The sequence below is a fragment of the Apus apus genome, chromosome 5, assembly GCF_020740795.1.
Source record: "Apus apus isolate bApuApu2 chromosome 5, bApuApu2.pri.cur, whole genome shotgun sequence".
Taxonomy (NCBI): domain Eukaryota; kingdom Metazoa; phylum Chordata; class Aves; order Apodiformes; family Apodidae; genus Apus; species Apus apus.
Window position 1 is genome coordinate 16736666 of NC_067286.1, and position 14787 is coordinate 16751452.

At 52.9% G+C, this 14787-nt stretch overlaps 1 protein-coding gene across 1 annotated transcript; it reads left to right on the forward strand.

The window, feature by feature from the left end:
- The first annotated feature begins 887 nt into the window (after positions 1-887).
- LOC127385801 (cytosolic 5'-nucleotidase 1A-like) lies at positions 888-8803 on the forward strand. The gene is made up of 7 exons (XM_051621921.1): positions 888-1011; positions 2667-2725; positions 3428-3595; positions 3969-4098; positions 4654-4776; positions 5867-6045; positions 6589-8803. Exons 2-7 carry the CDS (start codon positions 2681-2683, stop codon positions 6889-6891), a joined length of 948 nt encoding a protein of 315 aa, XP_051477881.1. The 5' UTR covers positions 888-1011; positions 2667-2680; the 3' UTR covers positions 6892-8803.
- The last annotated feature ends 5984 nt before the right edge of the window (positions 8804-14787 follow it).

Consider the following 14787-nt stretch of genomic DNA (forward strand, 5'->3'; position numbering starts at 1 on the left):
CAGAGGACTCGAGCACCACTTCTATGAAGACAGACTGAGAGAGCTGGGGTTGTTCAGTCTGGAGAAGGCTTCAAGGAGACATTACAGCAGCCTTCCAGTACCTGAAGGCCTACAGGAAAGCTGGAGAGGAACTTTTTACAAGGGCATGTAGTGATAGGACAAGGGGTAATGGCTTTAAACTGGAAGAGGCTAGATTTAGGTTAGACATTAGAAAGAAATTCTTTAGTGTGAGGGTGGTGAGACACCAGCACAGGTTGCCCAGAGGAGCTGTGGATGCCCCCTCCCTGGCAGCGTTCAAGGCCAGGTTGGATGGAGCTTTGAGCAACCTGGCCTAGTGGAAAGTGTCCCTGCCCATGCAGAGGGGTTGGAGCTAGATGATCTTTAAGGTCCCTTCCAGTCCAAACCGTTCTGTGATTCTATTCTATCAGTAGCTCCCTTGGCAGGAGCCAGGCTGGTGGGGCTGCGGGTCTGGGCCCTCCTCCAGCAGTGGGGCAGGGACATGCCCCTGTGGGCAAGGGAAAACCTGCAGGCTGGAAGCCACCCCTCAGTGTCAGCCCCCTGCCCCCAGCTCTCGCTGTCGGGCAGAACGGGTGTGCTGGAACCCGCTGCGGGCCCGGGCCCGCGCCCCGCGCGCCCTGCGGCCGCTCCTCCACACGTTCCGGAGGCCCGAGCTGCCGCCGTACTCCAGCATCAGGAAACGAGAGGTGTGTGCATATATATGTTAATGCCTGTCTAAAAACGTGTATCTGTAAACACCCCAGCTCCAGCAGAAAGCGCGGCTGTAGCGCTTGCGGGGGAAGCGCGGCGGGCGGGCGCCCGCAGCGGGCCGGGCCCTCTCGCCCTCGGGCCTGCGCGGCGCCGGCTGCCAGGCCCAGCGTGGGCCGGGCCCCGCCAGCCCGCGCGGCCGCCCGCAGCTCCCAGCCCCGCCGGACGGGGAAATACAAGCGGCAGCGGCTGAGGGAGGGCGCGGGTGCCGGCGCTGGACGGGCTGCGCCGGGGAGCAGCGCTGCGGTGAGTGCGGGCTGCCCGCAGGGGGGAGCTGACGCCGCTGCGGGGGAGGTGCGGGGACCGGCCGGGGCCTCTGAAACGCTTTCCTGCCTCCCGGCATCGTGTCCGTGGGGGGCGGCTGGCAGCGGAAACGTGTGAACAGCGCTGCCGTTGTCAGAGGCCGGTGGGCGGAAAGGAGAAGGGAGGAAGCGGGTTTACAGCACTTGGAAGGGCAGAGCAGGAGTGAGAGGTGTTCCCCTTCCCGGAGGGGCTGCTGAGCGCTGTGGCCTCCCCTCGATGCATTTCCGCTTTTAGAAAGGTGCTTCGGCCAGGGGAAAGCTCCTGCCTCGGCCGCCGCCTTCTGCCCTGCTCTGCGGGAGCAGACCCCTTCCCAGCATGAGTTCTGGGTGAAAGAAACGGGGGGATGCTCAGCATCCCCTGGCTTTCCCGGCGGAAGGGCTTTCCACCCGGGGGGCAGCTGGGGGGGCCCTCATGCAAGCATTGGACCCCCGTGGCAAGGCTCCAGCCCACAGGGCTGGCGTCGGCCGAGTGCATTTCCCACCAGCCCAGGCAACACTTTGCACAGCCCCTGAATAATAAAAATGAATTCAAGAAAATCTGGGCAAAAGAAAGGTCGCCCTAGAGACCCTGACTTGCCCTTCGTACTTCATGTTGGCTTTGGTCTGTGCGTGCACAGCCCCCCAGCTAAGTAATCAGGTAGGGCATGAACTGGTAAAGGAGGTTTAACCTCCCTGCCGTTCCCAACACGTGTGCAGAGGCATCGTTGCTGCCTCTGCAATCCAGAGAAACCCCGCAGCATGCTCGTAGGAGCTGCTGGGTGGAAGCAACCCCTGTGGGATGCCCCTTGGTGGGAATGGGAACAGTTCCCACCCCTCAGGCTGAATCCTAAATGTCCACTTCTAACACTGACTAGTGCATAGAAATTAAAGAGTACAGGGTGGAGGTTACAGAAACCACAGGACCTGGATGCACAAAAATAAATGTGATTTCTTGTTCAGCTGCTAGGCACAGGCACACCATGTAACCCCCCCATGACTTTCATCTGCCAGACCTAACTAGGGCTGTGGAGGGGCAGACCAGCCCCCTCAGCACCATCCTGTCGTGCCCTCACCACACATCTGGACTTACTCAGTCCTTTTACAGCTGCAAATGAGCTGCTCACACAATGAACTTGCTTATTTGTGGACACAAATTTGCCATTCAAGCAAAAAAAAGTAGTAAGAGAGGCAGTATGGATGTGAACTAGAAGCTTACCCATAAGATCTGACCTAATTTTGGCTTTTTAGACCAAATCAGTCAACCAACCGCAGTTAAAATGCATAAAGGCAGACTTATTTTGTTGGGAAAATGGTTCCACAACCACTTTAAGCAGTTCCTCCAGAGAAAAATATTCTTTGGATTGGGGGGCTGGGGGTGTGTTATGTGTGTGTGTATCTGATCTGTGGTTGGAAAGCCACAGATGAAAAGCTTTTTCATCATATTTAATTGGAACTATTAGACCAGGTTTTCTCAGGGCACAGCTGTTGTCAGGAGAAACAGGTTCATTTGGGCTGCTCCACTTGGTGGATAGGATGTACCCTGTCTCTTTTCCACTCTTCCCTCTCTCTAGATTAGCTATATTATAGTGTATCAGTTTAATTGGACATTTTCTCTTTGAGGCTGAAAGTTGAAGATGGCAGAGCCTGAAAGCACAGTCATAAACACAGACGTGGAACAGGTAAAAGGTTGTTCATTACAAAATGCACATCCTGTATTTCTCAAGCAAGTTTTGAAATGCCACCACAGGATAGGATACACCACAACCTGGAGGTGTGGTGACCTGATTTGCTCATGCCTAAGTTTCAGCAGAAGTGGCCTGTCCGAGGGCTGCTGGGCACCTGGTCTCATTGAGGTCCACGCAATTTCCACATGGGATGAGGTTGCAGAGCTGAACCTCCAGTTACATGGGCAGGAATGGGTACATTGGCTCACAAATTTTGGAGTCATCAGGGAGAAAGCAGCAGCTTCTGTACATAGAGAGTTTATTAGACTCTCTAGAACAGATACAAATGAAGGGTAAAACCATGAGTATGTGTAGACAAACCCAGCAGTGCCCCACTCAGCACAGAAAGACAACCATGGCTGTGCTGTGCCCACAAACATCAAAATTATGAAGCAATGCCCTCTGGTATGTACTGTCCTCAGAGCTTGTGGCACTTACCAGACAGGTTAGGATTTCACAACTGCATACCCCATCCTTGGTGGCCTGAAAATTAAGATTTGGCTTAGTACCTCTTCTCCAAAGGCCCTCTGGCATCAAGAACCATGGGTGGTGCCTCCAGTGCCTAACCTCACCACCCTTGTCAGTAGAATTCACTGCTCACCCCAAAGGTGAGCTTCTTTGCTTTCCCCCAACCCCTCTTTCCTCCCTGTCCTGCAGAAAGACCCTAGTGAGGCACTGGTCATTGCAGTGACCACCAGAGCCATCTTCAACCTGGAAAAGGAGCACAAGCTTTACTTGGAGAAGGGCAAGGAGGAGTACACAAGGCACCAGCAGGCCAACCAGGACACACCCCTGTCACCAGGCACAGCTTTTGCCTTCATCCAGGTGAGCCCCTCACCTGGCCAGGTTCATGTGCATTCATAGAATGGGGTGCAAACTCAGTTTTCCAAACTTTAGGTCTCAGCTGTCATCATGGGGTGCAGATGTGCCTGTTCTGGCCTCTTGGCGTTGTTGCCGGGCATCAAGACCTGTGGTCCTCACCAGTCGCACATGTGAACCTCCTCCCTGCTGGGCTGTCCTGCTCCCTGCCTCCCTAGTCATGGCTTTTGCAGGATGGTTGCTCTGCCTGGCTCTCCATAACATGCTAGCCTTGCCATAGCTGATAGATGCAGCGAAACACTAACCTTGCAATTGCGAAAGAGCCCTGGCAACACCATTTGTCATGCCCCTCCAAGAAGGTCTCATCTGCTCCTTGCAGGCAGCGCAGTATGTGAATGAGAAGATCCTGGAGAGGAGCCCAGTGGAGAAGGACCTCTTTGACATCCTGGTGCTCTCCAACAACAGCCCAGAGAGCGGCATGCGCATCATCAACAGCACCAAGCACTACGGTAAGGGGGACCCCATCCCTGGGGGTGCCCACGTCTCCCTGGGATGCTGCAAAGGCACCACAGTGGAGAATCAGTAGCAGATACAGAGCCAGGGGATACACAAGAAGGGGTTATTTTGTAAACAGGCCCAATTCCTGTTGGCCTCATGCAGCTTGCTCAGTGTGCCAGAGCATACCCAGCATACAGGCTCCCTGGCAGACCCTGGCTCCCTTCAGCCACATCCTTTGCACCAGGGGGTCTGGCAGCATTTTCCACAGCCTGGGCATCCTCAGCTACTGAAGAAACAGAGTTCTTAAAAAACTAAATCCCAGGCCAACAGTCAGGAGTGGTCATTTAAGGGAGGGGTGAAGGGAATATTTAACTGCACTCTGTGGTTTTGTAGGAACAGCAGGGTAAGAAGATGCAGCAAGAACATGGGGAGGCTCCCCACACAGCACTGGGAAATAATTTGCTCCAAGCTCTGCATCAAATTACACTGAGATCCAGGGAGGGAAGGGGGGCTGCAATGACATTGTTACCCAATAACAGACTTTGCTCACATTCCCTGACCTGAAGGCTTGAAGATCTCCAAGTTCTGCTTTGTCAGCAATGAGGACTCCACGCAGTACCTGAAGTCCCACAATGTCAAGCTCTTCCTTTCAGCTGACAGGACAGATGTCTGCAATGCCCTCCGGAGAGGTGCGTTCTCCCCTCCATCCCACATCCCCAAACCCATATTTTTTCCCAAACAGTTTAGTGCCAGGAGGTAATTCTAGAGCATGTGCTCTCACAGAGCCAAGGGGGCAAAATGACACATTGATTATCAGCATAGTCCTGAACAGTTCAGTCTTCTGTCCCCACCAGTAGTCTGCAAACACCAGGGTTTCTTAGATGCCTTCACAAGTTACTAAATGCTTTATGCATAATTCTGGCCATAGCTCTGCCATGGGCTGGTCATTCCCTGCCTGACATTGAAGCCTTTTAACCAAAGATGCTGCCCATTGCTGCTCCCTGGACCAATGAGAGTGCATCAGCAATTCCCAGTGCTTTGTGATGATGTCATAGAAACTTGCTTTTTCTCTCTTGATCTATGCAGAGTTACCATGTGCTCAGTGATAGATACAAGTACATGCTTGGCCTGGATTGGAGGGAGTACAGTACTAATGGGGTTAATTGCCTCCTTATTAATTTGTTTGGGTGTAAGTACACTAGCTATCCAAGGTCCTTCAAGGTCAGCAGCAAGCCATCTGCAGCCTGGGCTTTCCTTCACTACGCAGCACATTCCTGGGCTGTCCTTGAAGAGCATCCTTGCTCTGAAAAGTGTCTCATCCAGGGGCCTGGGTCCATGGATGAGGGCAGGCAGGGAGGAGCTTATAGGAGGCGACCTGTAACTAAACCAATAATCCAAATCAAGTGGAAGTGCCAGTCCCTATTACTCACAGCAAGGTGTGCTAAATCTGGACATTAAAGCCAGGCTTGGCAGGGTGAGTGAGTACCAGGATGACTGCTCATGCCTACACAACCACCCATCCTCTCTTAGCAGACCTCAGTATCTCTCCAGATAGCAATCTGATCAGCAGCACTTTCTTGTCCATCCCCATCCCATGGGGTGATAACATAGACCTAGAAAAGCTGGCCTGACCCCCACAGAAAGCCCCTGGGCTTGGAGACCCCAACATTTGCTGTGTGGGACAGGGCTGTGGCAGACGCACAGGGAGGAGCTTGCCATGCACTGGTTGCTCCCAGGATGGGGTGTGCCTCCTGAGCAACACCTTGCTCTGTCTTTCAGGAGTCTCAGCAGCACTCGTCTTCCAGCAGGAGGTGGAGGCCCCCAGCACCCCACTCCGTGTGGTGTTCGACGGGGACGCCGTGCTCTTCTCCGATGAGACAGACCAGGTCTTCCAGAAGCAGGGGCTGGAAGGGGCAGTGCAGTACGAGCAGGCAATGGAGGCTGTGCCCATGGGAGAGGTGAGCAAGCCACCCCACTTTGATGTGCATCCACAGGCTCTGCACCCACCGTGAGCATCTCTCCTGCTAGGGCTTTGCCATAAGCAGGTAGAAAAGCACAAATCCTTTAAGATTCCCTTTGCATCCACCACTCAGTCCCTAGCATAGGTCTGATCTGGAGTCCCACAGGTGATGGATCTGGCCTGATGTCTGCTATAAGTGAGCATCAGCTCCCAAATATCCATGGTTGTGGTTACCTCCAGTGTCACCTTTTGTAGGCTAGGAGTTCTTCCTGTGCAAGTCCCTGCAGGACTTGGACTCAGAGGCGCTGCTTGCTTGGATGTATGTTCCTGGTCACTTTGGGACTAGGATGAACACCACAATGGTCACCTTCCTCCCAGGCATGCCAGTGCACAGGCCCAGAACTGCCCAGTCCTGCACCACACAGGTGTCCAGGTGCTCTTCAGAGCCCTGAGAAACCCTGGAAGAGGAACAAGTGGCTTGTACAGGCAGAGATCCCTCCCCATTTCCCATCTGCTCCTAAATGTCTTGCTGTGTTTCCAGGGTCCCTTGAAGGCTTTTGCCATGCACCTTGGGAAGATGCGCAAGAAGTTCAGCCAGGAGGAATCCCCCATCCGCACCTACCTGGTGACCGCCCGCAGCGGCCGGGACATGGGCATCCGAGCCATCAAGACGCTCCGGGAATGGGGTCTGGCCATTGATGAGGCTTTTTTCATGGATGGAGCTCCCAAGGGCCCCATCCTTGCCCAGATCCAGCCCCACATTTTCTTTGACGACAGCCTTCATAACATCCAGGGAGCTCAAGACATGGGTGTACCCTCTGCCTGGGTCCCTTCCTGCTGCTGATGGGCTGTAGGCCAGCAGACCTTTCTCCCAGCAGCACAGAGGACTGGGACATTTGAAGGCCAACCTTCTATTGGGGAGGGAAGGATTTCCTGACCTGCAGCAAGCAAATTTCCCCTTCAGGAAAAGTAGGAAAGGCACTGCATGAGAGCACAGACTACCAGGCAAGACTTGATGCTCATTTCTGCTCCTAATACACAGTCTCACAGGTCTTAGGATAAAGCCAAAAAATGCAGCTACTCCAGAAAGAAAGGACATCTTTGCTGTGGCATTGAGGGCCATTGCCTACATACCCAGTGGGACCCAGGGACTTTTCTGCAGAGAAACAAATGAAGCTATTGCTCCACACATGAGCTGAAGTATGAAACCAAGCACTAAAAATGTTAGCTTTGGCTGTGCTCAGACAGTCTCCAAGATCTATTCCCAGGACCTCTGTCCAAAGGAAGCCCTTAAGACCTTACCTCAGCAGACACATTCAGCTTGGTTTCCTGAGGAGACTGATGCGCTAGCAAGTCATTCAGGCAGCTCCAACCAAACTCAGCAGAGGGAGAAAGACTTCAAAGTTGTAGAAAACCTACAAGCGTTTTAGAAATGGGTAACCAGGTTGAAGAAAGAAAGCACAAGCAGTTTCCCCTTGCAGAAGATAATATAGCACAAGTCACCTTTCTTTAGGAATGCAGACTGCTCACAAAGTATCCTTAGGAGACCCAGACCTGTAAGACACTCAGCCCCTGGAGCTGCAAGACATGGGCTGCAACCCAGGTCCATCCAGCAGACAGAGCTACCATGTAGCTCTGATCACAGAATGACAGAATCTCAGGGGTTGGAAGGGACCTCGAAAGATCATCTAGTCCAACCCCCCTGCCAGAGCAGGGCCACCTAGACTACATCACACAAGAACTTGTCCAGGCGGGTTTTGAATGTCCCCAGCAGAGGAGACTCCACAACCTCTCTGGGCAGCCTGTTCCAGTGCTCTGTCACTCTCACAGTAAAGAAGTTCTTCCTGATACTGACGTGGAACCTCCTATGGTCCAGTTTGCACCCATTGTCCCTTGTCCTATCACTGGACATCACTGAAAAAAGCCTGGCTCCATCCTCCTGACACTCACCCTTAATGTATTTGTAAACATTGATGAGGTTTCCCCCTCAGTCTCCTCCAAGCTAAAGAGACTCAGCTTCCTCAGCCTTTCTTCATAAGGGAGATGTTCTACTCCCTTAATCATCTTCGTGGCTCTGTGCTGGACTCTTATCAAGCAGTCCCCTGTCCTTCTTGAACTGAGGGGCCCACACCTGATGTCTCACCAGGAGAGAGGACTGGAGGTGGGCTGCCTGCAGTACAAGCCATATAGGGCCCTGGGGTGCAGACCAGCACCCTAGGGACTAGGGCAGGACTGATTGCCCAAGTCTGAGCTTAAATGGGTCTTCAGGACTGGGTGGAGGACATGGGTGGGGGGTCCCAGGTGCAGCTGCTTAGGGCAGATGGGCTCTGCGGGTGTGCTCAGGACCCTGCCTGGCACAAAGCCACTTGGTGTGCAGGAATGCTTCTCTGGCAATTTGGTCTATGCTTCTAATTTTCCTGGGGAGGAAGAGGCCCCCAGGATTCATTTGCAGGTTTCTTTTCCAAGAGCTGCACGTGAGCAGTTGCCACTAGAGGCCACTGTGCTCCCTGGGGACACAGCACCCCAAATCCTTGGGAGCTTCCCAGAACAACCTCATAAAAAACACAGATTAGCTGCTGAGGGCAATGCTTGCTGAGTGGCAACGGAATTGTGGACGGAGGAGGCGAAGATGATGGTGGTTTAGGTTTTTTTTAATCTCAGTGTGACCAGAAGGTATTTTTTTAAAGGCTTCACAAGTGTTGCTCTCACCAGTGTTGTTTTGCCCCCAGTAAATGAAAAAATAAACATCTCTGTGTGATCTCTTGTCTCTCACAACCATGTTCACTGGGACACGAGGAGGACTAGAATAACTCCGTGCCCCTTTATGGACATTCAGTTCTTTTATCCATTCTTAGGCATGTGCATCAAGGTGGGTTAAATACACAATAAACCTTCAGTGGGCTTTGGATTAGGCCTCTGAACATCTTGAATCCGTGTCCCCAAGTCCACTCTCCCCTTCCTGCTACCCTGGGCTTGCGGACTCTTCACATCTCGCCCTAGCAAGGGAAGCTGCTGGCCCCACTGTGCCACCAGCTCCAGGCCTGTCCCTGCCACCATGGCATGTGGATTCAAACTTTGGCTGCCAGGGTAGGGCAGGCATGCCTGTGTGCAGGGCTTTGGTAGGAAAAACATAGAGCCCAGCAGGGTTTTGGCACTGGCAGTCTGGCTTCCAACCCTTTTGCTAAATGCGAATGCTGAATAGATGTCTTGAGGTAGCAACAACAGCTACTCATCATTTGCTAATAATGCTAAGCACCAGTCAGCCTCAATCACTGAGCAAACATTAATTATGGGATGTTCAAAACATGCTGGTGAACAGGTACAGATGTTTGTCCCACTTTTATGCAGGTCAGATACTACTGGACTCAGCGTGGGGATCCAAGTACCCATCTCCAGCTCCACTCACCATGCAGAGCCAGCTGCTGCAGTGGCAGCTGGTGGTGGGGACATGGACCCAGCATTGGTGGCAGTGGTGGTCCCGGACATCCTCTGCTGCTCCTGCCGATTGCTTTTGCTGATGCCTGGACCACACCAGCAGGAGCTTGGTCAACACGAGGGAAAGGGGAAATGAGCTGAGTCAAGGGCGGTGGGAACAGGCCCACGTGAGCCATTGCAGGGCGCAAGTTGCTGAGGCAGGGGGAAGACACCACGTGCCTTCCTCCAGCACTGTCAGCATGGCAGGGGATGACAGGGCGAAACATGCCCAAAATGGGAAAAAAGGAAGGAAGCACAGGGTTTGTGGGGTTGCATCATATGGGGCCAAGTGCAGCTGCTTTGGGCCATGGCTCAAAGGTGTAGCATCAAAACTGCCTCTTATTGCCCTACTCCAAAAACAACATCAAAACCTGCCTCTTTGTGCTGTGTTCCAAAGATGTAGCATCAAAAACACTCTCCAGCAAGGACTGCTGCAGCTCCACACCCTGCTGCAAGGGCAAACTTCTTTTTATTTTAAAGACATCTGTAATAAATTCATTAATGTTTGGGATGCTCCTCAGGTCTTGGCTTTCTGAGGCATCTTAAATTTCCCTCCCTCGAGGGCCTGCTGGTGCCCAGGGGTCTCCTGCTGCTGCTACAGCTCAGAGGAGGTTTAGCTGCTGGGGATGGTTGTGGGATGCTTCTCTGATACCCATCTCAGGCTTTGGGAGCTAGGGCAAGACAGGAGCAGGTCACACCACCATGCCACCCACAGGGACAGACTCTCTTTGGGCCCTGCCGGGTTTTACATCTTTCCATTCTGGGAAAAGTAATAAAGGGGTGCAAAGGGGGTTCCAAGGACATGCACTTGGCTCTGGCCGAAGCTGCCTGGAGTCAGGGTCCACCTTGCCTGATGCTGACCCACCACTGCTTGAGACATGCCCAGGACAGCCTCTCGATGCGGGGAGGGAAGCAGGCAATGCCCCTACTCCACTCTGCTGCTGCCTCCTCCACCAAGCCCAGCTCTGCCGCCGGTGCCAAACAAGTGGCTCTTGTTTCGAGGGGGAGCGCGTGACATCAGGGATCAGAGGCTGTGGCTGCCTTGTCCTGAGGAGCCTGCAAGAGAACTTTCCCCAGGAGCATGCCCCTAATCCCCTACTTATTGCACCAGTGCATTTAGTGTTGCAACACTAAAAACCCCCAGCTTAGCACTATGAGACAGAAAGGAATTTTTCATGAAACTGATGCTGCAGGGAGGGAAGATTAGCAGCTAACAGGGATCTGCATTAGCAATGTCTGAGCAGTTCAGCTTTACTGACTTCTGGCTGCAATGGGAGAGGATGATGGAGGCTGCAGGACCCGTGTGCAGCTGTGGTGTCCACCAGGGATGCTCCCACATCTTCCACCCATAACCTACAAAGACATATGACCACAAGCACAGGGAAGAGTATCTCCACATTTTTTACCTAACCCTAAGCCATACAAGTGACAGAGCTCCTTGGGAAGCACTCAGGGGTCCCCAGCCTGACAAGCTGACATGCCAATTCCCATGCTGCAAATAATTATAAACCAGGTGTTTTCCGTGGAGAAGCTCAGAGAGCAGGTGTGCAAAGCTGCAGACTGTGTTTGCCAAGGTGCTTAAATATGGTTTCAAGATCTTAACCCCAGACAGGCACATTGCTGGCTGTGGCAGCAAGTAAAGCCAGTGCTTAGGAGAAAGGCAAAAATAAATAGGTGGGAATTATGAGCCTTTATGGACATACTCAAACAGCAACACCTTTTCCAGGAGCTTGGGACTGATTCACCACAAAGGATCTGGGTGTTTGGTACCACTCCAAAGAAACACTTTGCCGTTTTAAGTCAATCTTTGGGTTGCTACGGGGTGTTGATCCTTGTCTTTCTGAGCCCACCTTCCTCCCAGGACCAGAAGGCTCAATTGCTTTGTTGCTTTGACACATGGAGAAGATGTAATTGCATAAATTACAGTCATCTTGACAAAGGAAATAATTAATCAGCACCTAGTGCTGGCAAAGAAAATGAGATTGATGGCATGCTTGAATGGGGCTGGAGGTATATCTCTGCATTGTACATGGAGATCCAACCAGTGAGATGATAGCCCCTACGAAAGGGGTTGCTCAAAGTGGGTGACAAGGTGAGTTGGGTCTCGGTGCTCCCTATCACATCCTGGCGTGGGAGGTGATGAATCGATGCCATCACCGCCACTAACCACCTCATCTCGTCAGCCACTGGTCACGCTGCCTGCTATCAGTGCCTGCCGGGGTTGTTGTTGCCTGTACACATGCACAACCCTAGCAATTTCAGCCTGCTGCAAAATAACTCGAGTGAGGCAAACACCACGAGATCCCTGCCCCAGGGAGCAGACAGGGCTGGCAGCCAAGGTGAGGCCGGTCTCCTCCTCCCCATCAAGGTGGATGCCAGTCATGTCCCCAGCCACAGGGGGGGACAGGCTGGGGGATGTGGAGGGGCATGCGACTCTGAGCAGGGCCAGATGCAGGCAGGTGGTGTGGGGGTGGCAAGGATTTGGGCAGGGCCACAGAGCATGTGGGATGCAGGGATGGGTGATGCAGAGTTTGGCAGCAGCCTGACAATGCCCAGCGGTGTACAAGTAAACCCTAGTGAAGACGACAGCACAGCTCATACAGCTCATAGGCTTAAAGACCATAAGCATTTTGCTGCATAAAACCTTTGGGTTTTTTTTTACTACCTAGAGGAAAGACTGGAAGAGCAAGGTATGATGGAGAAGGACCACTGGGCTGAAAGCACCCCATCCTCAAAACTGCTGCAAACAGCCCTAATGAGGATGGAGCTGCACTCAGGGCTCCTGCCATGACATTGGGCCACTTGTGAGCCATCCTCTCCTGCCATCAGGATCAGGGTTTGCGGCATGAGAGACACCAAGGGAACAATTACCACCCAGCTTAAGCCCTTTGCAACTCCACTTAGCATGTCCTCAAGGTCACTGCAGCCCATGCTGGCTGCTGGCCAGCTCTGCCTCCAAACCAGCCCTAGCCAGCTGGCACTAACAGACCAGGCATTGCCACCACCCATGATGCCCAGCACAACTCCCCCAGGGCCTGCAGCAGACTGGATGAATCCCTTTGCCGTGCTCAGTGCAACTCCTCCCCTGCTCCTGGGTTTCCCATTAGCCAGAGCTCCTATTAAAGCACCTTCAGGTTTGGTTTTGTGGGTGTCACCCAGAAAAAGGGTGTAATTTGGGATGAGCCAGTGCAACTGGAAAATGCACCCTCGTCTTGCAAACTGTACCTTGATTTAGGAAACAGCACTGGGAGGGGCTGAGGCCCTGGCATCTTGCCGGGAAAAAGTTACCACTGCTTTGCTCAGGGGCTCGGGGCTGGTGAATCAGGCTCTGCTAATTACCTGCATCCAGCAGTTTCAGACCAGCACCAGGACCTGAGTCGGAGTCTGCGTGTTTGCAACCAGTCTTGCCTGGGCTTGTGTGCCTGTAGGCTCTGCTCTGCTCAAACCAAGGAGCAGTTCTCTTTTTTTTCCTTTAGGAACAAACTGCAAAATCCCAAACACATTTTGCTGAATGTGAAGATGTTCATCCTGTAGAAATCCCACTTGCAGCTTTGCATTGAACACCTCTTGGCCAAAAAATAATTGGTGTTTCTGAACTGAAGCTTTCCTTGCCCTTTAGGTCATTGCAGTTTGGGGCACTGGCTGCCACTGTGATACATCAATTAAAAAAAAAAATCAAAACCAACACCAAAACTTGGAGGAAAGAGTGAAGGCAAATGCACAGCAAAATATAAGTAGAGAGAGGCTGCCATAACATCCCTGCCAGAGTGCTGCCAGACTGCAGGTGGGGAGCTGCAAGAGCCCCCCAGAAAACAGTGTTTGAAACTAAATGGCGTCAGGTCTCCACATAGCAAAGGGCAGGTGGTACATCCTGCCCTCACCCACAGAGGGTGGGTGACACTGGGGTGGACTGGGGTGACTCCCAGGGCTGGGACTGGGGTGCACCTTCCCCAGGGGAGCTACCAAGGCTGAGTCATCCAACTCCCCCCTCTTGGGAATCCTCTCCAGCAGGGATCAAGGTTGTGAAAGCACAGCCCACTCCCAGGGGCGCGTCATCTCACACCCATGACTGTGGATGCCAGGGACAGCACTCCAGCTCACCCTCTGGGGCCAGGGGGATGTGGTGGGGCAGGACAAGCAAGGAAAGGGGTTCATCCACCATGCCAAAAGTAGGAGTGAGAGAGACAGGTCCCTCGGCTGCCTCTCACACGTATCTCTGCCTGCTCCAGATGCTTCAGCTATGGCACTCTGGGTCTTGCTCCACAAACAGGAAAAAATGTGTAAAAACCCCTGAGCCCGGGCTCATACACATCTATCTTTTGAAGATAACATGGTGCAGCTCTCACAGTCCCAGCCTATAAATACCCAGACATGCTCCTAGCTCCTGGTTAAACACCACTGCACCTCTCAAGGGCTAGACATCAGGGCAAACATTGCACAGAGGGGCTGAGGGAGCCCAAATGCAGAAATCCTGGGTCCTTGCTGGGGCCGCTGGGCTCCCAACATGCAGAAACAGTAGTGTCAGCCCCAAAGCCACCAGTGGTAAGTGCTGGAGTCAAATGAAGCACTCTGGGGATAAGCCCACCATCCCTACCCATCCTGTTAGCACCCAGGAGAGGATCAGTATTGTAACATTCCCTGATTCAGCCCTGTCCTCCCTTTTTCCCAATAAGCAATTGGGAAGTGCCTGGACTCACCAGTGTGAGGGATGCATAAACCACTTCAGAGAAGCACATCTAAAAGCAGCAACTTTCTCGTGTTGGCATGAGAGCAGCTCCAGATGCAGACTCAAGCTCTGCAACCATGAAGTCCAAGCAAAGGGTTGTTCATAACAGCTTTGCTAACAGCAAAGCTTGCCCTTAATCCCTTGGAACTTAAAAGAACAGACATAGTTTGGGTCCAGACTGCTTGAACCTGCTGAAAGACTTTGGTTTGCAGTGCGCGATAGTATGGGACTAACAAGACATGCCTTCCTCACCAGCCCAGCTTTGCACGCCAGAGCCTACACTTTAGCCACAGGATGCTAGGAGAGACTAGCTGGACTGGAAACACGGAGAAGCTGCCTCAGGTGCACCAGCTCAGGGGCCAGGTGCATGTTGTCTGGCCAGCTACAGTTTCCCCAACCACTTCAAAGAGGAGAGGGGAGGGCGTGGTACCTCACCATCTCCGCCACAGGCTCTGGGAAGGCCTGAAAGAGTGTAGAGGATCGCCAGGCCTGGCGTCAGGACTATCCTTTTATCTGCAAAGCACATTTGCAAAGGGGTTT